At 32.5% G+C, this 26,847-nt stretch overlaps 1 protein-coding gene across 1 annotated transcript in view; it reads left to right on the top strand.

Annotated features, from left to right (window-relative positions):
* Positions 1–25,296, top strand: part of LOC143078555 (nephrin-like) — a 112,215-nt gene extending 86,919 nt beyond the window's left edge. Inside the window, exons 2-6 of the mRNA XM_076253416.1 lie at positions 13,751–14,029; positions 18,408–18,710; positions 22,938–23,234; positions 23,702–24,040; positions 24,983–25,296. Of these exons, the coding sequence (XP_076109531.1) occupies positions 13,751–14,029; positions 18,408–18,710; positions 22,938–23,234; positions 23,702–24,040; positions 24,983–25,296 (1,532 nt within the window). The remainder of the gene's footprint in view (positions 1–13,750; positions 14,030–18,407; positions 18,711–22,937; positions 23,235–23,701; positions 24,041–24,982) is intronic.
* Positions 25,297–26,847: the final 1,551 nt, after the last annotated feature.

Here is a 26,847-nt window from a genome sequence, read left to right as displayed (position 1 = left end):
TTGAAAATTAAGGTAATTTTATCTGCAAATTCAGACACAAACTTTAGTTTCTTCTTTATAGTAGTATTGAAAAGCATCCAATAATATTTTAACCATAAAGTACTTTATAAAACAAGTTACTGATAAAAATTTTGGAGCCTAAATATGAAAAGACCTTTAGATATCAAAGGAAAAACAATAGACTAAAAAACTGAAATTTTAACACGGAACTTGATCAAATCTCTTCCATCACGTTTTTTGTATTATTAAACCTTATGGTCAATAATTACTCTCAACTAATATATGAAATTGCCACAAATATTTTCAATTAAGTGCACTAGTATATAGTACATAGTTTGTTTGTATATGTTTATATTCTATTTCTTTGTTGTAAAACATCAAAAATATATTTTGTTAGAAAAATTGTTACTGTAATCCCTACAGCCCTTTTTCATGATGATGGAACCATGAGAAAATCATGTAAAGCCGATCTTGGTCATCAACTCGAAAACGAGACATCATATTGTCACTCTCTCCCTGACTTCGATAAATCGCTTACAGTTTTGATAAGGGATGGTATGGCTCTTATCCAGTGTATCAATGCTAAAAATTTGAAAACTTTTGGTGACATTGGGACAGAGATCGTTCAATCTCAGCTCCGCGGCTTTTCAAAAGCATCTTCCGTTGTTGGTGTTTTGACAGATATGACGTCAAACTTTCTATCAAAGCCGCGGAACGTGATCGTAGATCACACTTTACAGCAAAAGTTTTCCAAATAATCGAAGGTCGATCCCTTCCAGACTGGAAAAAGTGTTTATCTTCTAACGAAAATAAGCAAGCATTGCTCAAGTTTCTTGGTAGTTTTATAGTTGGTTACCACACAAAGAATCCTAATGCACTAGTAAGTAATAATGAACTTACGTAAGCTGGAACTTTTTCCGATTCTCAAATCGTAAAACGCATTTATGATAAAACTGTCAAAGACTGAGTTGATCTTTACAGTACGCATGAAGAAGCTGATACTCGTATGATTTTGCACGCAATCTATGCTGATAAGCAGTTTGGTAGTGGTAACTTGAAAGGCAGGATTATAGTGAAATCCCCTGACACGGATGTTATAGTTCTTTGTGTCCACTACTTTTCTTCTATGAAAAACACAACAGAACTATGGTTTGAAACAGGAACTGTAACTAGCACCAAAGATGTTTCGGATTTTCTAACTGCAACTCAAACAAAAGTACATATCATTTCATTTTAAAGGAAATTAAATGTATTTTCCATTCATATCAGTTAACAGGTGTTAAAAAATTGAGATGTAGTAAAATTTCGTTTGATAAAAAGCCTCTGAATTATTCTTTGTGGTATTTTGTCCATCGGGACATTTTATTGGACACGGGGAAAATGACGATGTTTTTGAAATAAGACCGCAGTTACTTAATGATGACTTCAGATAGCTTCTTCGGGACATTTATAATTTTTCTGATATTATTAAAATCCATTTTCGTCCGTTATATCTTATGAAAGTGAAGACAGAAAAAAAATTTACGGGTTGAACAGCTAATTGGGACATTTTTTCTCCTTTTTATTTAAACTCTTTTAACGATCTTCCTTCTCTTAAAGTTTAAAACGTCTGTTTCTTCATTTTAAGTTAAATGAATACAAAACAATTGCAACATTTTTAACCATTCTACTTACTAATGAATCCGCACTGGGATTTTAAAGACTCACATAAAACAAAATTGTAACAGCGGGACACCCTTGAAGTGACGTTATAGGCATCGAAATGAGCAAAGTTTTTCTTTTTAAAAAATAGACAAAGCACAAAATCATCTATGTTTTTGATTTCTGTGGTTTATTTCCTTTCGAATGATATGCATAACATGGATATTTATTGTATAGGATAAGAGCTTGAATTTGAATAACCCGCCTTCTAACCCACATTTCCAAAGTGACACCAATATCGTGCGCAACGTCCTCGTGACGTTTTATACCTATACATGAACTATGCAATTCTTTGTATTCCATCGTAAGTCAATGCTTACCTGCAGTACATGCAATTTCAGGATGTGACACCACATCGGCAATGTTTGGTATAGGCAAAGTTCTGAAGCAGGTGTGTTGTGATGTGTCCGATCTAGTCAACCTGGCAAACTGTGATGTTGAGGAATCTCAAAGTTTGTTGTTATGCTGTATGTACGGGGCGCCGAATGGGACTCTTGTGGTTTTGTACTCAAAATTCAATTTTGTACGGACAAAAGTGACTTTTGTTCAACAAAAATAAGTTCAGTTTAACAAAATTTGTATCATACTACAAATTTAAAATTTTGTCATACAAAATTATCTATCAGCGGACAAAAGTCATTTTTGTCATGACAAAATTCATTTTTGTTACACAGACTTGAATTTTGTTACCTAATTTGAAAATTGGGCGACAAAAGTCAATTTTGTATTCAAATTAGTTTAGTTTGGTTTCTGTGAACTAATTTGCATACAAAATCGACTTTTGTTACACAAAATTGACAAAAATGAATTTTGTCTCAACAAAATTGACAAAATTGACAAAATTGAATTTTGTCTCAACAAAATTGACAAAATTGAATTTTGTCTCAACAAAATTGACAAAATTGACAAAATTGAGTTTTGTCTCAACAAAATTGACAAAATTGACTTTTGTCTCAACAAAATTGACAAAATTGACTTTTGTGAGACAAAATTGACAAAATTGACTTTTGTGAGACAAAATTGACTTTTGACAAAATTGACTTTTGTGAGACAAAATTGACTTTTGTCTCAACAAAATTGACAAAATTGACTTTTGTCTCAACAAAATTGACAAAATTGAATTTTGTCTCAACAAAATTGATTTTTGTCTCACGAAAGTCAATTTTGTCACATAAAAGTTAATTTTGTTGTTACAAAATTGAATTTTGTTGTTACAAAATTGAATTTTGTCGTCATAAAAATGAATTTTGTCGTCACAAAATTGACTTTTGTCTCAACAAAATTGACAAAATTGACTTTTGTCTCAACAAAATTAACAAAATTGACTTTTGTCTCAACAAAATTAACAAAATTTACTTTTGTCTCAACAAAATTAACAAAATAGACTTTTGTCTCAACAAAATTGATTTTTGTCTCAACAAAATTGACAGAATTGACTTTTGTCTCAACAAAATTAACAAAATTGACTTTTGTCTCAACAAAATTGACAAAATTGAATTTTGTCTCACAGAATTGAATTTTGTCTCACAAAATTGAATTTTGTCTCACAAAAGTCAATTTTGTCTCACAAAAGTCAATTTTGTCTCATAAAAGTTAATTTTGTCTCACAAAATTGAATCTTTCCTCACACAATTGACTTTTGTGATTTAATATCCATATCAGGTAACAAAAGTCAATTTTGTATGCAAATATGTTTATATTTGCATACCTTTTAGACAAAATTGACTTTTGTCATAACAAATATGAATTTTGTCTACAAAAATGAATTTTGTCATGACAAAAATGAATTTTGTCTACACAAATGAATTTTGTCATCACAAAATTGAAGTTCTCACAAAACAAGTCTGTAGCACATAGTTTTGTAAGACAAAAATGATTTTGTTATGACAGAATTGAATTTTGTACAAAACCACAAGAGTCCCATTCGGCGCCCCGTAGTATGATCGAAAGGGTAAATTCAAAAACCTTCACAGTGACCTCAATAAAATGCGTGTAAAACTAGCGACAACTAAAGATACGTCTCTGGCCAAGCTTCCCCCCTGTGAATCAACATTTACACAACATTTGCTTCGAGCATCCTTGCAGACAAGCATATGGATGTCATCGCACCTCCCAAAACCACCTATTAGATCTCCATTAAATTTTGGATGGATTGATAAGGATGGTTTGAAGCCTGTGTTTTTCGAGGGACAAATGTCCTCGGACTTCCTACAAGACCTTGTTTGTACTTGTAAAGGAAAATCTGTATGCCCAAAAGAATGTGTTTGCTTTGAGCAGAACCTTTCATGTACAGACCTGTGTCCATGCCAGGCAAGTGAAATGTGTAAAAATATTAATACACGTCTTGTGATTCTTGCTGAAAATGAAGATGACGGAGATAACGCGTAAATGTGTTGCTTGTTGCACTAGCTGGTACACAATGTTTCAAGTTCTGGGAGGGTTTGCGTGCCTCCAAAATAATTAATCCCCGCCACATTCTGTATGTGTCTGTCTCAAGTCCTGAGATTGTTATGCAGTGGTTGTTGTTTCTTTCTATATGCTATATGTGTGTGTGTTTTCTTAATTTATTTTGTTCATTTATAAGGATGTTACATCATTCGTATACATTTGTTATTTTGGGAATTGAAGACCAAGCAGTATATGTTTTAATCATTGTTGAAGGCAGTACGGTGACACATAAGTATTAACTAATGTGTCAGATGGTAATTTTTGGCGAAAAGTCTCGTTAACAATCATACCAAATCTTATTTTTTATATAGAATAATTTTGAAGATTGTTGTACGTTGCGAAGGAAAAAAGGGGGGTTACAGATACCAGAACGATCATGTAATAGACAAGAACAAGAGAATAATACACAACAGCAGATAATACTATGAAAGCCGCAATAACTGTGGAAGAACAGAAGCAACATTACAAGTATTCTTTTGAAAAAACAGAACCATCCGCAAAAATCAATTTGAGGTCATATTTGACTGTAGTGTATTATTGCTTCGTTTTGATACCACACCCAATATGATAGTTTTAAAAAAAATTTGGAAGTACTGTCCTTCATGACTCTTGATTTTAATCTGAAATTGAGAATATTTATAAATCTACGGTGCTCTAAACATTTTATGGGTTGAAAACTGGATTTTTGCAGTTTTGTTTATAAAACGTCGTTTACGGACATTTTTTATAAAAAAAATTGTTATAATTAATGTTTGTGTATAATAACAAACATTTCTAAAGCTAAAACAGTATCGTTTGTATTGAGGAAGAGATTAGAAATAGAAATAAATGTCAAAATTGAAACCCTTCAAAATTTTCACAGATTGGTACATATGACCTTTGACCTCGATTTAAAAAAATTGTGACCATATGAAGTATTGACGACAGACATAATGTTATAGAACAAGGTTTCCTCTTTCGAATGATATATTATATAGGTGTGTGTTCGATGGGGAGATTAAAGTCAAAAAAATCTTCCTTCAGTCACCGCTCTAATACTAGTATATTGTTCTAACATCGACTGTCAGATTTTGTTAAAAAAAAGTTAAAACTTCTTATGTCGTCGATCCTGTGACATTTTACTCTTTTTTTGTGTAATACTCATATGTGATCACATAATAAAAAAATCTATCTCGAAAAATAGACTTTGATAAAAAAAGAATTGACAAAAACAACAGCTTTATGTTTAAGTTACTCATTGGTGTCCGTTTATTATTAGTTTGGTTATCACTTAGTAACAGACCATAGTTTTTGGTATCTTAAAACACAAAAATAGAACACTTGCTTAGATACATGTATACAAAAGAATAAATAAGTTGAAGATGAACGCAATATGTGAGTTGAAAGAAATAGATGTGCCTTAAAGTTTGTACTTGTTTGGCTTTATAACTATTTTGATATGAGCCTCACTGATGAGTCTAATGTAGACGAAACGCGCGTCTGGCGTACTAAATTATAATCCTGGTACTTTTGATAACTATTGTATATGTAAAATAGTAGTCCCCTTCAATATCGTTAGCAGGCAGAGACTAATTCAATTACACCCTTTTACGACAAATATCGTACAGGATTGCCTCAATCCAGATTTTATCTTTAGTACTTAGACCTTTGATTTCCTCTAACAAAATGTGCTTTGTATAATTTTATTTTAAAATAAGGCATAAAATACCGAATTGTAAAAAGACTAATTTGTCCAAAAAAAGGGATCTAGGTAAATATGGTTTTGTCAAAGTCACATCGGGTAATTTTACGGAGGAATCAATATGAAGCCCAGGTGGTCGTGTGGTCTAGTCGGACGGCTACATTGCAGGCGATTTGGTGTCACAATATCTCAGTTGCATGGGTTCGAATCCCGGCGAGGGAAGAACAAACAATTTGCGAAAGCAAATTTACAGATCTAACATTGTTGGGTTGATGTTTAGACTAGTTGTAAATATATATATATATATATGAGTCTGAAAGATTGTGTAACAATACCTGAAATGTTGGCCGACAAATGTTGGCCGACATTTCAGGTTACCAGATCACAATCTGAAAGATTTTGATCACATGAAGATCCTTGTGATCGAACAGGATTGTACATGGCAAAATAGGCAAAGAGAAAATCGGGAGAGGTTTTGGATAAAAACACTGGGTGTCCTCCATCCAGATGGAATCAATAGAAAGAAATAATTAAATTTACAGTCTAGTGTTTATATTATTATATTCAGGATTTTGGATTAAAATCAATCGACCAAAACTTACCTGTATTATTAGTGATCTATGTTTACACCTTATACATTATATCTCATTATTGTTAAAACTTTTGTCACCGAAGAAGGCCATTTGTTGAGCCGAAATATTTGCAATAATTGTATAATTTATATCATCTGTTCAGTTTTTCCATCTTTGTGCAATGATATATTCAACACTTTTTAGTGTTTTGTTTTCCATCTATTTATCGGTATTGTTACACAATCTCTCAGACTCATATAATTTTTCCTGTTTGTGTAGTATTGTCAACTTTGATGATCCAATACCTATTAAGTTTACTGGTTGGTAGATTCTTATAGACTATATATATATATAAGGTCTCTGCGCAATGCTAGGCGGTGTTGTCGTAGAAGTTAGTCCTATAACATATGACCTCGGGGGCATTATTTACTATTTCTATTTACTGTTCTGATATTTTTTTTTACTATCAATGTGCCACCCGAGGTCATATCGCGATAGGCAAAATTCGCGTAGCAAAAAAAAATTCTCAAATCAACATGTGTACCTTGTTTTTAAGTGTGTCCAATCATACTTAGAAGTGAAATATCATATAATATTGCTTTAAATCCAATGAAAATGTGCCATAATATAACAAATCAACATTCATCAACATTCATTAACATCACGTTCAAACTTTCAAAACGGCTAATACAAAAACGGATTCCTTCGTGAAACGAAACGAACTTTTATTCTTCTGTGTGTAAACCTCCTTTGAACAGGAGCACATGATGGTAAACCCTTACTATAAGAATAACGTACAGATATAACAGAAATTATTATGTTATATGATAAATTTACATGAAGATTTTCTTTGTATCGAAAATAACAACTAGATAGAATATTAAAAAAGCCTGTAAATGATCGGTATACTTGATTTATATTCAATTAACGGTCTTCCTGTCATTTTCTTTTAAGTCAGGAATGATTTTATATTTAGTTTACAGTTTGATAACATTGCATGGGTTCAATTGAATAATTTTATAATTATCGTTTATGCTTGGTTTTTAAATAAAAATGGAAGTGAAACACCGATGATAGTATCATTATTTGATATACAGTCTATTTTGTACCGAACAACTCCTTGGGCAAGCGAAGCAATCTTCACTCACCCATTAGTCGGATTGACAGTATTGACATTTATTATACAGTTCAGTTTTAACCGGTCAAGTCTATGTACAACTCCATGGGCGGGCGAAGCAATCTTCATTCACCAATTAGTCGGAATTACAGTATGCAGTTCAGTTTTAACCAGACAAGTCTCTATGTACAACTCCATGGGCGAGCAAAGCAATCTTCATTCACCCATTAGTTGTAAATGCCACAAGAAACTTTTAACTTTAATAGTTTGTTATCTACACGTTCTTGGTTAAGGAAAGTCTGTACATTGCAAAGGCATCTCTTTTGGCATGGACACTTTTCAATGCACACAGAACAAGATCTACAGGAAGAACAATCACAATGTTCGAAGTCCCATCCACTGCATATATTACTTTCCGACAGACTTGCACCCCACTGTTTTCTGGTCTGAAAGAAGTGACAATACTTGCGAACGGACAAACATACTATCTTTGTTCTGTACGATTTTCGCAATATATCTAGCGATATTTTTCAAAGACACAGTGAACATGTCGTAAATGGTGAGACTTAGCTCTTGTCGGCCATCTCTCGCACAACAGCCTGCCTCTTGCCACTAAGAGAGTACAGATTTAGGGCATCCAATATGTACAACCAAGTCTACTTCCCGTATGTTTAGTCCCATACCCAAAATAACTATAGCTATCACACATCGGGTCTTTGAATTCTTTTTAAGTTCTATCTTTTGAGTCTTGGTGTGTACTTTTGTGGAACATTTCTATGAATATATTATTTGGGTTATATATGCCTTTACTCCAAGACAGAGCAAACAAAATATATTTAATAAATTTGATTTTTTTTCATTTTTTTTGGCATTAAGTTTTAATTGTGTGAAATACTTGCAACCGAACTTTAAGCACAAACAACTATTTTTTGTTATCTTTATTTGAATAATTGTAGACATCAAACATGTCTAATTAAATACATGCTACTTCATGTATGTCATATGCATGCAATATTTCAGACTTTACTAAATTAATTGAGCAAGAAAACTTGTCTATGATATCAATATGATCATCAGCGGGAAATCACATGTGGCATTCTTTTTACACAAAATGCCTCAACACGCAGTGCGTAAGCAATTAGACAGGTTTGGTGGCTATAAGTAGGAACACCAAATTTGTAGAAGAACTTGTAGGTCATATTGCAAGTTGTGAGTCGGAAAGGCCGTCAGTAATGGTTTGGCTTGGAAAGGAGGGACGAAATATAAAGGGACAGTCAAACTCATAAATCGAAAATAAACTGACAACATTATGGCTAAAAACGAAAAAGACAAACAAACAAACAATAGTACACACGACACATCATAAAAAACTAAAGAATAAGCAACACGAACACAACCAAAACCTATAGGGGTGAACTCAGGTGCTCCGGAAGGGTAAGCAGATCCTGCTCCACATGTGGCACCCGTCGTGTTGCTTATGTGATAACAAATCAGGTAAATATTCTAATTCGGTAGGTCACATTCATGAAAGGGAAGGGGATTGTAGTAACGACGTAAGGAACATCCGATATCATTTGTTTTGTGTAACGGTTATGCCATAACGGTCAACCATCTCGTGACAGCGTCCGTAAAATTTATGAAAGGATGATTTCAACTCCACCATTTGGAACTCTTGGTTTATTAGCTTCCTTGTGAGCAGCAACCCTCTATCAAGAAAATAATGATAGGAAATGCAAGCACGGGAATATCGTATTAATTGGGAGATATATACCCTTTATTGGTGTAAAGTTTTGTTTTCAACCGACCCTCATTGTCAATTTCTAGATGTAAGTCAAGATATGAGGCCGACTTAACTGTATCTGTTGTATCCTTTATCTCTAGTTCAATGGGATAGATGCGTTAAACATAGTCACCAAATTTTGAATTATTTAGTAAAAGAACATCATCTATATAGCGGAAAGTATAGTTAAAGGACATTTCTTACTTCTTATCTTTCTTCCTAAGAAGTTCCTGTATGAAGTCAGCCTCATAATAATAAAGAAACAAGTCGGCAAGAAGAGGGGCACAATTTGTTCACATTGGAATGCCGACAGTCTGTTGATAAATACGTCCTCCGAACGTAACAGATATGTTGTCAATCAAGAAATCAAGCATCTTGATAATGTCAGTATCAGAGAATTTTTTGTTTGAATCAGAGTGGTCCTTTACAAAGTAGGATTTATCCCTCCCTAAGACAAGATAATTGTATCTACGTTGGCCATTCTTTTTTATGAAACAAAGCAATACCAACTCTTTTCAGGAGCCGGCCTGTAATTCAGTGGTTGTCGTTTGTTTAGGTGTTACATATTTTTTATTCGTTCATATTTTTACATAAATAAGGCCGTTAGTTTTCTCGTTTGAAATGTTTTACATTGTCCTATCGGGGCCTTTTATAGCTGACTATGCGGTATGGACTTTGCTCATTGTTGAAGGCCGTACGGAGACCTATAGTTGTTAATGTCTGTGTCATTTTGGCCACACGGTCTTTTGTGGATAGTTGTCTCATTGGCAATCATACCACATCTTCTTTTTTATATCTTTCAATTTGGAACTTGCGAGTTCATTAAAAAGGTGAGCTCACCGATATATTTCGATCAACTCGTCTGAACTAAAGATGGCGTAAATTAATAGTATCTATAAAGGCAAAAATATTAGAGGTTATTTTTTTATCGTGTCCAGTCTTTTCTATCAGACACTGGAATGAATACCAAAGACATGCTATTCCATGAACGTTTGCAGACGAGGACATCTAGCTTCAGGAAATTATTGAAATTTTCAGGGGCGGGTCCACGCAAGGGCGTAATGGGCGTACGCCCCCCCCCCTCCCCTTTCCAAAAAAAAGCAAACCCTATCGTTGATTGCTTTATTCAATAATTAAACACATACTCTGAGTTCTTTTTATACTAATTCCCTATCCGATGGGGACTTGGACACCCTTTTTATACAACAAAATCGGTATGTAAATCAATACATGAAATGGTTGTTTTGTGTGACACTTCCCCAATGGCCATTTTTTATTTTACTTGTTCCTGGTGGATACTACCTATATATAGGATACCGAGACGGGTATGTTCCGACAGACAGGGTTGCATTTTCAGCTCATTTGTATAAAATTGGGTTATGTTTTCTCCTGGTACAGATTTGAAGGGGTCAAATATCTAGAACGGGGTATTATAAATACAATGTTACACTATTGTTTCAGATAAGGGTGAATGTTTGATACAATTAAAATGTTTAAACTCGCTGCAATTGTTTGCACCTGTCCTAAGTCAGGAATCTGATGTTCAGTAGTTGTAGTTTGTTGATGTGGTTCATAAGTGTTTCTCGTTTTTATATAGATTAGACCGCATTGGTTTTCCCGTTTGAGTGGTTTTACACTAGTAATGTTTGGGTCATTTATATCTTGCTGATCGGTGTGAGCCAAGACTCCGTGTTGAAGACAGTGACTGTACTTTGACGTTTACTTTTATAAATTGTGACTTGGATAGAGAGTTGTCTCATTGGCACTCATACCCTTTTTTATATCTACTAAATGCAAAACAATGTTCAGAAATGCACATTTTATATCATATATTTGGGAACTATTCAAGAGACTGACAAATGAAAATATTAGTTGAAATTACTAAGGTATACATAATAATTATATAGACGTAAGTAAAACATTTTTATTTTTATTTTTCGACGTTTTCCTTTATCAAGGTTCTGAAACAAAATTCTAGAAGAGGGGGGGTAGGGGGTAATGTTTTTCTTTAAAACATAATGGTTCTCTTAGGAAAAATGTGGGAGTTTTTGCGATTGAGATATAAAAAAAAACCTATTCACAATGCATGATTGATCATGTGGTGTGAAAAATTAACTCCCTTCTTTCAAGGATAGATTATCGTTTCATAAAAACGCTAATAAGAATTTCCTTTTTGTCTTTTTGAAACAAACTGTAGTATTCTATTCTGTATCTTAAAGCTAGAAACTACGTTTAAAAAACTTTGAAACCAATCTTCGTTAAACGATGCCATAAGTTCGTTTTTTTTCATTTGGATTTTATATTTCGAAAATTATTTTAATCTCGGCGCCATATTTAAACTGGTGTTATTGAGCTCCGACTCGAGAATAAAATTTTCTTAAAGTGATGGATTAACTATTTCTTTATCACAAGTAAGTAATTTTTTTAAAAGTTTTCGTGCTAAAGTTATTTAAAATGATATTTGGCCCGTTAAATATTTGACATAGAAAGAAGATTGAAGCAATTTTGTTCCGACCTGAAATCATGTCGGAAAGTGCTAAAGGAATTTAACGTATCTCGATATGACTTCGCATTCAAAAAAAATAAAAAATGAAAATATCAGTATAAAAACGTTAAAAATTGAATAAGAATGCGAAGTCATATGTTATAGGACTATCGTAGAAGTTAGAAAATAAAGTACAGGTTCCAGCCCCGGCGCCGGGGAGGAAGTAACGAATCAAATCTACTCTAATATCGTTAGGTTGATTTTCTAGGCACTTTATACATATTCTAAGGCCTGGTATTTCTTAATCATAAGAAATCCGATGGACAAGGTATAATTTGTAGTTGTCACTACACACAGACAGACATATACATATATTTATTTACAGTGATTGTATGCTTCTAAAAATAGATTAGCATCCTGCAATTATACTGAAGAGATGAGTAGATGATCATTTCTGTACACTAAAAATAAATACTTCGTGTATTGTATCAGAGATCCTTGTTTAATTCCTACAAAAAGGTAACACCTCCCGAAACGAAAGCTTATTTTTATAAGCTAGAGTTAGAGGAGGGGATAAGGTCTCTGCGCAATGCTAGGCGGTGTTGTCGTAGAAGTTAGAAAATAAAGTACAGGTTCCAGCCCCGGCGCCGGGGAGAAAGTAACGAATCAAATCTACTCTAACATCGTTAGGTTGATTTTCTAGGCACTTTATACATATTCTAAGGCCTGGTATTTCTTAATCATAAGAAATCCGATGGACAAGGTATAATTTGTAGTTGTCACTACACACAGACAGACATATACATATATTTATTTACAGTGATTGTATGCTTCTAAAAATAGATTAGCATCCTGCAATTATACCGAAGAGATGAGTAGATGATCATTTCTGTACACTAAAAATAAACACTTCGTGTATTGTATCAGAGATCCTTGTTTAATTCCTACAAAAAGGTAACACCTCCCGAAACGAAAGCTTATTTTTATAAGCTAGAGTTAGAGGAGGGGATAAGGTCTCTGCGCGATGCTAGGCGGTGTTGTCGTAGAAGTTAGAAAATAAAGTACAGGTTCCAGCCCCGGCGCCGGGGAGGAAGTAACGAGTCAAATCTACTCTAACATCGTTAGGTTGATTTGCTAGGCACTTTATATATATATCAGTCTAAAGATTTGCACAACGGTACTGATATAAGATGTTATAATACGAAAATGTTGTTATTAAATCGTGTTGACAAATATTTCGGCTCAACAAATGGCCTTCTTCAAGTGTCACAAGTTTTAACAATACTGATGACGAGTCTAAATTGAAAACTACGTTCAAACCTATGATTGCGTTGGATAAATACCGCAATTTTTATACGTGTGCATGTAAAACAAATTTCGATGTAGAAGGGTCTTAATACAGCACAAACAACATTTTCCAAAAGACCAAAAAAGTGAAAAAGTATATTTAAACAAAACGCATTTGACTAACAGGTCGAACAACTGATGTTCTTAAACCCTGCTGACTGCCATTGGCGATTGTCAAATAAAATGGATCACGAGATGTAACAAAATGGATCTTAATATAAATTTAATGCTAAACAGATAAATTTGTGGCCAAGATGTTATGATTATACCACTGCATCGAGTGTGATACGATATTTATCCACTCTAGATAGTTAAATTTTCAAGTTTAAAAACGCGAGGCCCGCCCAGTGTTTTAATTTTTTTTAAATGTGACAATAGGAAATAAGAAAAGGCAAGAAAATTCGACGTCACAATCAAATTCTGAGCAATGAAGAACTGAGATAAAATGAACCACACGTTGATGAAATACAAATAATCAACATGCCAGGAAAAATGTAAGAATTAGAGAAATAATTATATATAATGTTATGAATTGTTTGTTTACAATCTGAGTCAAAAGTCAACAGTGTTATTTTTTCAAATTTTATTAAATTTCATTTGTTATATTTGATTTTTGTAGTTGGACCATCAGCTTTAATTATAGAAAATGTGACACCAGACAATAAGATACATGGTATAGAAAGGCAAGATATGACTATTAAATGTACAGCTGTAGGAGGTCAGCCACCACCAGATACAAAATTAATAATATTAGGATCTACTTATATTGGTAAACAGTCAGCCATGTTCACATTCAAACCTATTAGATCTAATGATGGTGCCAATGTTACATGTCAAGCAGGATATGAAGGCATTAAAAGCTACTCGTTGACTACTTCAGCGAACATTCATCTTAAGCGTAAGTATGAAACACTTTATATATCGAATATAAAGCATTACTTCAAATACTTTAGTAGAAATTGATGGGCATCACGAAAGCATAAAGAAAAATCAATGAATATTAAAGGATTAAAACATTCATTAATAATAAATCAGTGTTGGGTAAATATTTCCATTTTTTTCAAATTTCTGATTGTACGGACACAAAATAACCATTTAAATCATTAAAATGGAATAAAATTTTGAAAAAAAGTAGTTGAGTCATTCGAATTACGAAAAAGATCTTGTTTGTTTACATATTTAATGTCATGGAAATGTCGAGTAGCAATCTACCCATTGTAACAACGGACCGGGTTTAGTTTTAAACCTTGATTTTTCGCAGATACTGATCATTATGTTGAACCATTTTGACAGACAGTTTATTTTAAACAGATATATCATGTTCATGAGGGGTATTTGCGAAAAATACCAGTCGAAAGAATGTTAAATTTTGCGAGCCGTAAGGCGAGGGAAATTCATTCTCAAGACTGGTATTTTTCGCAAATACCCCTCAAGAACATGCTATATCTGTTTAATTACATCGAATGTTTAAAAACGCATTGATGATCTTGACGTTACAAGCGTCCAGTCGGATAGAGTATTTTTTGGTAAGGATAAAAAAGCATATCCTTTTGGCAAATACCCCGGCGGCGTTAAAAATGAACGATATTCATTTGATAACTGTAAATTTGTGAAAAATACACTGGCTATTAACCAATCAAAATCGAGGATTCTTACATAAGGTGTAATTATGTTTTGTAGATTTGTCCGTATAATTCATTGTTTTAGATTATTAATTGACCTCGCATACCGCTTCTCGATATTGAATTAACGATTCTATACCAGAGCTTTCACGAACCAATCGTAATACTTTACATCCATTAGGTTTTCATTCACGATCTATTGTCTCCATAAACTTAATGACACCCGTAAACAGTGGGATGTACAAATACCGAGACACCCCAAAATAAAATTTCTCAACATGTACTAAACATTATTTCAATTGTATAAAGTCAAAAAGAGATAATACAATAGCACGTTGTGAAGACGGAAAACAACCACAGTGCCTAGAATCTGTGCTGCAAGACCATCCTGTTTTATTGGTAAAGTTGATACGGAATATTTATCAACAAGATCTTCGTATCTTTCAATGAACTTTATTCTAGAAAAAGGACTAGTCTTTCTTTGACGTAACCCTTGTTCGTCAACTTTCTGCTCAGGCATGAGTAGGAATGTCAGCCAAAATATGGAGTATAGAGAAAGTGCATGAAATAACATTATTCTGAAAGAGCACAAAAAAAAGAAATTCATTGGTGCCAAAATTTTTGAAATCGGTCAAGCGGTTCAAAAGTTATGACCATTTAGAAATCAAGGGCAAAAATATCATATTTTGGGCTATTTGTCAGGCCAAATATATCTAATGGGTTAGGAACTGCAAGCAATCTATCAACATAACTGCAATGAGGCTCTTTAATGCTTTGATTTAAGCCACTAAAGTCCTTTGGAACATCAGTATTAAGGAAACTACAATATCTCAAAGTTGTTAAAAAAAACTTTGGACTTTTGTTTACTTTTGCTATGTGTCAAGGGCATCTTTGAATAAACTGCTATGTTTAGACATTCATATCTTCAAATAAAAAGCATGCAGAGGTCTGGTTTTATGCAGTTATGTAGAGATCCAAACAGTCAACAAAAAAATATTAACAGACATATTGCTAACATTTCTAATAATTTTTTTTTAAATATCAAAACCATGTTGGCAGGCCCCCCTTTTTTAGGTAGCTTTTTTTTGCAACGTTGATGTTGATTTTTTTAGCTATTTTTCGCCAAAAATACACTAAAATTGACACAAAATCTTAAATTTTGAAGAAGACGGTAAATGTTTATAAAATTCATTGACTGTTTCTGTGATTTTACATGTTATCGCACCTTTTTGTCATATATTAATAGAGTTTAATGCAATATTTTGTTTTAAAAAACGATCAAAAATAAGAAATGTTTTAAAAATTTTGGAAATCGCAGACTTTTTAAAATTTTTGCGCAGTTATGAGATTCCTTACACATATTTGGTGTCATATAACAGTTTAAATTCCTAGCTTTAAAATGAACCTACATTCATAGTATTTAGGTGATTGATATGGATGCTAGATGTAATTTTGTTAGCCCTATACCTGCATGGAAATCAATCTATGATTTTTAATAATCCAAATGTTTACCGAAAACATAAAAGTAATCCATTGAAACTCAAAGAGTTAGGTTATTACATAGTCAGACATTGCTATGGTGATGTTTTCTCTTGAAAAATGTATTATTTACACTTAAATATTTTCAATTATCAAAACATTTGGTATATATTTTACAAAAACCCTGTTATTCCAATAAACAAGGATATGCCGAGAACTGTTTTGGTATTCATTATAATGATATATAACTTTTTCATCATTTGACTTAATTTATTGAATGTTCTAAAGTTTATATTTTACCATATCTACAAAAGAATATGTACATTTTTACAAATTCAACATTTTGCATTTGTTCAATTAATTTAGTAGTACATTGTACCTGCAGTTTTCTTACAAATCATATATAAAATCTGGTTTACATGTAATCTGAAGAAATTTGTTTTTTTTAGATTGGCTGCTAACAATTAAGTTATTAAGTTCCGTCATCAGGGATGCTCGATGTCAAAATGAACAAATAAACTCATTATAGGTCAAATCTAATTTCAACACGTTTCTCTCCCTGTCGTATCTAGAGTGTTCCCGGTCTTAGTGGAAAACTGTAACTTAATCAAAACAAATCTAGACTGTTAAAAGTATGTTTTAAATCTTACACATGAAGAAATTTGTTTAACTCCTATCCATGTGTGTCCCAGGAATATTTTTTTGTGTGAAGAAAGGGTTGCTAATTTTTACACTGTATTCAATTTTTTTTCATCTGTATCATATTATATTTCTGAATCTGTTTTCTATCCTTCGTCGAAAGAATTCGTTTGTTTTTGCAGTTTGGAAAAAAATGAAAACAACATGTTGTAAATTGTCTGAGTCCAAACATTTTTCTGGTTTAATTTCATCAAGAACATATTAAGATACTTTTTAACTGTAATTACCTATAGAGAACTCTTTATATTACTTCTAAAAAGAATGAAATGCTTTGACTCGTTGTGTAATAGCACTATCTCTAAGCATTATATATATATATATATTTTAAATTCAAATATTGTGCAGAAGAAATTTATTTAGTTGAGTGGTAGAATTATGCAATATTAAATACAAATCATACACATACATTTAGGATTTGCTTCATTCAAACTTCCTTTGAGTCCAATTGGTATTCCCTTCCATGGCATTGGTACATGAAGTGACTCTCTGCTTGACTCTGATTAGGCTTTCAAACTGGGAGAAAATCATTTCAGGAAGATGGATGGACAAACAGTATTATTCCTATAAACACAACATATTATTGTATAATAGACTAACAAATTCAATCAAATTTCAAATAATACAAAAAAATTTCAAAGGATTTTTCTTTAATCCTGATGATATATTAAGGTAGCCATAAGGTGCATATGTTATATAAGTAAACACATCATCCACAATTCTGTTTTAACATAACTGTCAGTTAATAGGCATCAATACTAAATAATATAATACAGTAAAAGTGACATAAACTATAGACCCTAGTAAATCAAAAGTCCAGAAATAAATTCAAAAGTTTGAAAATAAATAAAAAATAAAAGATGCAAATATCAACTAAAATTCATTATAAACATTGTGCTGTATTATGGAACCCAATCAGAAAAGTGTGGATTGTTAATTGGGAGGCCATTCTCTATACATCTGAAAATGAAAGTAATAGATCTGGCATTTTTTCTATTCTTGTAACATCCTTTGATAATCACCAGACAGCTCAAAATCAAGCATGTTTTATTGTAATTTCCTATTTCTACAATAATTAAAAAACACAACTTGAATGAGAAAAATATTACCTTTATGACCTAGACGATTCATTGTACAGGTTCAGCTATTCAATTGGTTCTTATTCATATTTTATTTTTCTCGAATGTCTTACATTTGAGCATCCCTAAATAGACTTGTATTTTCGAAATGCACATCTAGTGCAGTTAAGTTGTTACCGTTTTGTTTATTTTCATTACTTATATATATCATGACTAAACAAATAAATAACTTTCTTAGTACACGTGAGGAATTGACGTCATTAATCTTATAACATATATATAGAAATAAAATATTAGGCCTTTGTAAAACAACAGCGAATATCTTAAAAAAAACTGTAAAACTAATACTACCGATCTTGAAAAGACATGTCTGATTCATTTCTTTATTTTCTGCTATTAGTAAAACCAGTTATAGATCCTTTCTCTCTTGATACTTTGAGTACAGAAGAAACGAAATCTTTTAATGTATCATGTCGGTCTACCGGAAGTCGTCCAGCTGCTGCCATGAACTGGTTCCTGGAACAACAAAATATTACATCAAACTCTACATCTCAATCTAAAAAGGAATCATCAACAGATAAGTATACAGTGACATCTTATTTGAGATACAGTGTGGACAGACGTTATAATGGACAGAAGTTATCATGTAGAGCTGTCAATATTGCTGGATTTATGGAAGGATCTCTAACATTAAATGTAAAGTGTAAGTAAAATTTTATGTACACTAATTATACAGTAACTCATAGGTCTATTCATAGGTCTATTCATTTAAAGACATACAGTGGCGATCACTTCTAACCTCTCATTAGAACTGTCAGAATATTCTGTCATAGAATTGTTCTAACCTGTCCTAGAACAGTTCTACCTTGAACAGTTCTACCCTAGAACTGTTCTAAGTAGAACTGTCAGAATCAGTTCTAGGTAGAACTGACTAAATCAGTTCTAGGTAGAACTGTCAGGATCAGTTCTAGGGTAGAACTGTCTAAATCAGTTCTAGGTAGAACTGTCCAAATCACTTCTAACCGTAGAACTGTCAGCAGAACTGACTAAATCAGTCAGGACTGTAGAACAGTTCTAAATGACGTCACTGCAGTAAGTGCACTTTAGAATTTAGAAGAAATAAATCACTTCCAATTACTTTGCTATATATTAAATAGCTGATTTTCTATATTTTTTATTATTATTTTATACTGATCAAACGACTTTTATTACGTTACATGTACAAATATCGAAGTGAACTCATCGGAGAAATATTGTTATAAGATTGCATACGGAAACATCATTGTTTACGTTTCTTCGTTCTCCATTTTTAACAGTCTCTTCCTAAATAAAACTCTGCATTTAATTCATGGAATTTTAATCGTAATTTACCTTGTTTGCCTTGGATTTACATTCATTTAAAATTCTGTTTTGACAAATGTTCAAACGAAAATTGTACAGTGGATGAATTATGGGATATTAATGAAAAAAGTGTTGTACAACGTAAAAAAACTATATATACATTTGCAACATCTCGTCAATTTAGCCAGACTTATCCATAACGATTATAAATGATATCTGGGAGTCTGCAATTCAGAAAAATATACTGGATCTGAACATGAATGAAACATTTGCCCCTGGACGTTCGGCTACAAACAAAATCATGCATTTTTCTTTGCCTTCTTCAAATAATATTAACAGTATACTATTCCAAGAAGAAAACTTCCCATACATGTACTTTTTATTTTATTTTTAAAATAAAGTATATGAATCAGTCATGTGAGTGTTGGATGATGCCATTAAATAGTTTTGTTTAAAAAAAAACATCACAAACTACTGACTTAAACATGTTAAAAAGTCACTTTAGCATGTTTAATGACGGTTCATTATTATGGATACAGAGAGGAAATAACGGTGCGTGCGCTAAGTTCTTAGATATGGTATAAATACACCTTGTCGCTATTTGTCTGCCATTACTGGATATCACACAGGTTCCCGTAAAATTTTGACGTCATAAAACAAAATATCTGACGCCACAATGGAAAAGTCATTGTTGTATGCTTCAAAAGTTCAAGAGGCCGGGTCCTTCAGGATTAGCAATAAGGTGTATTGTGTTTCAAAGTTGATGTCATTTTTATCATACGATCCGTCCTCACATAGAAATAATATTGGTTTACCATGTTTACAATGAGGCCATATACATGTATATTTACATGATAAAGTGTAAATAAGTTCAGTTTTGGTTGATGCGGTCAAATACTTTTGTTAAAACAACTCTCACTCAGTCTGATATATCGAAACCACTGAAATTTGTTTACAATACAATATTTTGAATAAAAAGAAGACTTGCTGATATTCTAAATTGATGTGGAATTTTTTTTGTAGCCAATGTATTCATTGATATTGTTGTCATTTGAATTATAGGTAACAATCCATCGTAATATGTATTACTATAAGTGATTTAGTATGCGGCTATATATATATATATATATATATATATTAAGATTTACATAACAAAGTGTAATTATGGTCAGTTTTGGTTGATGCTGTCACATATGGTCAGTTTTGGTTGATGCTATTAAATATGGTCAGTTTTGGTTGATGCGGACAAATAATTTTGTTATATTCATGAGTCAGTCTGAGATATCAAAACTACTGAAATTAGTTTACGATTCAAAATTTTGATGAAAAAGAGGACATGCTGGCACTATAAACTGATGTGAGCATAATTTTATTTTCCAATATTGCTTTCATTTATATTAAACAATCCCTCCTGATATAAAAATAAACGTGATTTACTTTGCGGCTATTAAGATTGACATCATGTACATAATAAAGTGCAAATATGGTCAGTTTTTGGTTGATGCGGACAAATTATTTTGTTATACCAGTCAGTCTGAGGTATGAAAACTACTGATATTTGTTTATGATGCAATATTTTGAATAAAAGAGGACATGCTGGCATTCTAAATTGATGCAATATTTTGAATAAAAGAGGACATGCTGGCATTCTAAATTGATGCAAATGAAATTAGGTAGCATTGTGTTCCAATATTTCTATCATTTGTATTTTCATGATTTTACAATCCATCCTTACATAAAAATATTACAGATTTACTATGCGACTATAAGAGTTACATAAAAAAAAGAGCAAATATGGTCAGTTTTGGTTGATGCGGTCAAATATGGTCAGTTTTGGTTGATGCGGTCAAATATGGTCAGTTTTGGTTGATGCTGTCAAATATGGTCAGTTTTGATTGATGCAGACAAATAATTTTGTTACATGATTACTTGTTACTGTCAGTCTGAGGTATGAAAACTACTGATATTTGTTTCTGATGCGATCTTTTGAATAAAAAGAGGACATGCTCATTGGAAGATCAAGGGCGGGGGGAGGGGGGGGTTCAGGAGTTGGAACCCAGTTTTTTTTTTACGATCAATGCATTTGAATGGGAACATATAGTTGGAACCCCCCCCCCCCCCCCCCCTTTTTAGAATGGCTGGATCTGCCCCTGCATGCTGGCACTATAAATTGATGCGAACAAAATTATTTTCCAACATTGCTGTAACTTGTATAGTACAGTCCCTCTTGACCTAAAATTAAAACTGAAGTACTGTGCAGCTATATAGATTTGCAGAAAGAAAGAGCAAATAACGTCAAAGATTTGGTCAGTTCTAGCTAGAACTGTCTAAAACTGTTCTAGGGTAGAACTGTCAGGATCAGTTCTAGCTAGAACTGTCCAAATCAGTTCTAGGTAGAACTGACCAAATCAGTTCTAGCTAGAACAGTTCTAACCTAGAACTGACTAAAAGGTGTCAGGCTGACAGTTCTACATACTGTTCTAGAACAGTTCTCCTGACAGATTCTGACAGAATTTATGAGAGGTTAGAACTGATCTCCACTGTATAATTAAATCAGATAATTAGCAGAAAGTAAATAAGAAAACAAAAATATGACAAAAATTCATTTTTCAATACAATGCATGAAATGAATACATACCCTTCATTCTTACGATATTTTTTCAAACCTTGTTAGTTTTTTGTTATACGAACGTCCATTATCACTTAACTAGTGTATATGTTTGTTTAGGGGCCAGCTTAAGGACGCCTCCGGGTGCGGTAGTTTCTCGCTACATTGAAGACCCATTAGTGACCTTCGACTGTTGTCTGCTCTATGACCGGGTTGTTGTCGCTATGACACATTTCCATTTTCAATTTTACGTAAATTTTGTATATAAGTGTAAGCATTTTAGCAAGAAACAAGGATACACTTATAACAGTTATAACATTATTCATCCTGTCGAGATAATCTATCAATGCACTCTGGTTACATGTGCAAACTAAATAATACTTTCTATTTGCAATTTGTTTGGATTCGACCTAAGCAGTTGCGCTTTTTAAATCATGTGATAAGCTCGGGACATGGATATCAATAAAACAAAAAACAAAATTAAAAATATATTCTTGATTTTATGAAAAGCTGTTATTAACACAATGATCTAGCCTAGTTTTGCTCTACCATGAAATTGTTGAAGTGGAATGTGTATTGATTCGACCTCATATACCATCTGCTTATGTGTTTACGTCTTACTTGTAGCTTCTTAACGTTTCACTTTTCAACAAAGTACAGAAAAATAATACTTCAATTTTGTATATTGACATTACATATTCAGTACTTTTTTATTCGAGTTGATGTGTTTAAAAGCAAACAATGATGTCCTGAAAATTGCATACTCTAATATTAAAAAAAGTTGTATTTCTTGAAATAGTAAATACAAGAAAAATTCAATTATTATACAAGAAAAGAACATTAGGATAAGTAACTGCAATCGATACCTTTTCCAAGCTGGATATGAAACTCTGCCAACTACTGACCACACAAGTATATGTAGTAATAATATCTAGTGGACGATGTTTAGATGTGACGGATCACTATTTTTATCTCTTCCAGATGCACCTGGTGTCATAGTAGAGAATAAAACTTTTTCACAGACTCAGTCATTCAGACAGATCAATAGTACTGTAGATAGTAATCCTTTAGTAAACACTTGTACCTGGCGCCATAAATCTAAGTATGGTGAAAATATCAGAAATTTTAGTGACAATAATCAGATATTGACCTTACCTTTAGTACCTGCAGATCAAAGGTATCAGGACACTGGTGAATATGTTTGTACTGGTAAGAATGGTATAAATGGAATAAATGGACAATTGAAACAGACAGGATCAGGATATGTTATAAGTTATGGTGCGACATATTTACCTCAAATCACTGCATGATTAATATTGTTTATTCCTTTCTCTGTTTTGGGGTCCTCAAAGCTCTTCAACTTTGTATTTATTTGGCTTTATAAAAACTTTTTTTATCTGAGCGTCACTGATGAGTCTTGTGTAGACGAAACGCGCGTCTGACGTATTAAATTATAATCCTGGTACCTTTGATAACTTTTTTGCAATATAATTTGCTAAACGACAAAGTCCTATATAATAAAATAATAGCTAATAAATCAGGTTATGTGCATACCTGAATGAATTCTTTTGGTTTCCTTTATAAAGCATTCCCTATGACATTATACATTTTACTTATCTTTCTTTTTTCACCAAAAAAATGAGCTGTTATCTTTCGGATTTAGGGTAATAATGCTCGTCGCATTCGTTATTTTCATATGATATGTTTACATTCATGAGATATATTAACAAATGTCTGTATTTTAGCTCCACCGGTGATAACAGCTGACAATAATGACAACTCCATACAGTATGGAAAATTCGGTAGCAGTACTGACATAAAAGTTAATGTGTACAGTATTGCAAAATATTCCAATTTTAGATGGTATCAAATAAATAAAGTACTGCTTTTATCAAGCAAATATATCACTAAAGAAGAACCTGCAATAGTTAAAGATGTGTTTCATGGTGTAGAAGTACAGCTGGATGGTTACAGAATTACACTGACTATAATCAATCTACAGGAGGCTGACTTTACCAATTATACATTACGTCTTAATCATGATAGTCAGTCCGTACAGCATGAAGTCACTCTGGAATCTGCAAGTAAGTACAGTTTATCTTACTTAAGTATCTGTGATGAGTTTATATAAGACAAGTGTATTTGCGTAGGTGTATTTAACAAATAAACTTTCAAGTGACCTTATAACTTTTTGAAATATGTTTGGTCAATCTATTGAACCTTTTTAGGTCAAACCGGCCCTAAGGGCAAAGTTGGTTTTTCTCATCGCGTGACATCCGTCATTTCCCGTCGTCATCTGTTGTCAACGTTTACAAAAATACTCTCTCCGCAAACTAAGAAAATATTATTAAGGAGTATATAGATTTACAATGTTTTTGGTGACCCCGCCTGGCAAACAACATGGACGATATGGGTGAAAAGAACAATGAGGTAAAATGCAGTTTTGGGCTTTTATCTCTGAAGCTAAAGCATTGAAAGTAAATCTAAAATGGGTATAAACATGCCCAATTCTCAATTTTATCATCAGGTTTAGTTCTATTTGCCCATTAAATGTTCAGAAAAATCAAACAAGCCGTTGTTGGGTTGCTGCCCTGAATTGTTAATTGTAAGCAAATTTTGGGGAATTTTTTAATATTATAATAAAGATAAATTGTACACAGCAATAATAGTCAGATCTACAAATAACAGGACCAAAATCGTCAATTGACATCATATTGGAGTTATAATTGTTTACAATCTTTTAAATATAATTTTCTGATTTTATTTGTGATAAGTAGCTAAATTATACCAAACAACCTAAATTATCATAAGGATATCTAAAACTGTCAATTGCATATATGTGTTTATTCTTATTTAACATAATTTTCTTAACCGCAGGAGATGCTTCTGAACGACACAGGCTCTTTAGAGCCTCAACCTAAATCGTGATATTTTTTAGTAAACCGTTATTGAATACTGCATGATATGTTTAGTATGCAGTGCATATAAGGATAAATTAAATATGTGGATAAAAAAAATCATTTTAGGTGCACCAGAAACTCCATCAAATTTTACTATAATCAGTTCAAGTGAAACTAGTATTACAGTTCAGTGGATACCTGGACATGATGGTGGACAGACACAAAAATTTCATATAGAATATCGTATAATTGGAAGCAGTAAATGGCTGCTTCAGGAAGTTCAAAACAGTAACCAAATTTACTCACGCATGGTTTACACCTTAACAGGATTTCAAGATGAAACATCATATGAGTTGAGAATGTATGCACAAAATAAATTCAATCAGAGCCAACATACAGATATTGAGGCAATACAAACTCTAAAGTCAGGTATTAGTTGAATTATAACCTGTTTAATTTCTATGATTTTCAGAATTAATACATAGATATAGGAAGATGTGGTGTGAGTGTCAATTTACGGCCTTCAACACGGAGCCTTGGCTCACACCGAACAAAAAGCTATAAAGGGCCCCAAAACTACTAGTGTAAAACTATTCAAACGGGAAAACCAACGGTCTAATCTATACAAAAAACGAGAAACGAGAAACACGTATGAATCAAATAAACAAACGACAACTACTGTACATCAGATTCCTAACTTAGGACAGGTGCAAACATTTGAAGCGGGATTAAACGTTTTAATGGTACAAAACCGTCTCCCTTTTTCTGAAACTATAGCATAAAATCACAACATAGAAAACCACACGATAACATATCAATTGGAAGGCTTAACTCAATCAAAAAACGTAAATTAACACACTATGAGCGAATAAATTTGATAACATAGTTTGATTTTCAAAGTATAGAAGTTATTTCGTTCTCTGCTTCTTGTTTGTATTTAGCTTGAATACACTTACTGTTAAATATTTTTAAAAACACTTGAAATTTATATGTTTTGTCTATGAATATTTCAACTCCCAAAAAGTATATCCAATTCTTTTATTTATTTTTTACCTTAGAGTGAAACAAATATAGGAATAACTTGCCATTGTAATTTTTATAAATGTGATTATACAACATATATGTATCCTTCTAGTTTAGTTTTTTTGGCATTCTAAGTTTATTTTGATTTTTTAAATTTCCTTTCCATTTAAATGATTATGTTTTAAAACAAGGTATTTTTACAGAAACTATAACATCCGCAAATGCAATAATTGGAACTGTAGCAGGTGTGCTAGTAGTATTAATGATTGTATGTGCCGTCATCATAACAATTCTGATCTTCAAAAAGAGAAAAGGTAACTTTCTAAATTAAGCTAAAAAAAATCAAACGAATAGACACAAATGTGCTAAACTGATCAAGTTCAACTTTTCAAATAATGTTTGTTCAATTGGCTTTCAAAACATTTGTTTCGATCGTGTTTGATACTTTTATTCCATTATTACGTATACATGTCATATATCCGGTATTTAGTATTGTCAATAATATTTTGATATTCAGATAACATACATGAATAACACCATTCTTTCACTGAGATCACCGTAGATGAACACGGACAATATTAAATACATTAACTGTAAGACATGGAAGTCGAAGAATCTTTAAAAGAAAGCGTTCACTTTAATCAAAGGTTCGTATATGAACATGAAAAACAAAATCAAAAAGACATGATTATGGATAAACTAGATAAAGACGCATACCAACTCCGAACATTTGTACTAACTATGTCGTATGCATCGCAAAGTGTCGCCACAAAAGGAAGTGATCTCAGGAATGACATAACCGTTAGCAATACGGCTTCGCATGTCATATATATATGAAGATATGGTATTAGTGCCAATGAGAAAACTCTCCATCCAAGTCACAATTTATAAAAGTAAACCATTATAGGTCAGGGAACGGTCTTCAACACGGATCCTAGACTCATACCGAACAGCAAGCATATTTGGTA

The sequence above is a fragment of the Mytilus galloprovincialis genome, chromosome 6 (genome assembly GCF_965363235.1).
Source record: "Mytilus galloprovincialis chromosome 6, xbMytGall1.hap1.1, whole genome shotgun sequence".
Classification (NCBI taxonomy): domain Eukaryota; kingdom Metazoa; phylum Mollusca; class Bivalvia; order Mytilida; family Mytilidae; genus Mytilus; species Mytilus galloprovincialis.
Note: the sequence above shows the minus strand (reverse complement) of the source record. Positions and strands in the feature narration are given on the sequence as shown.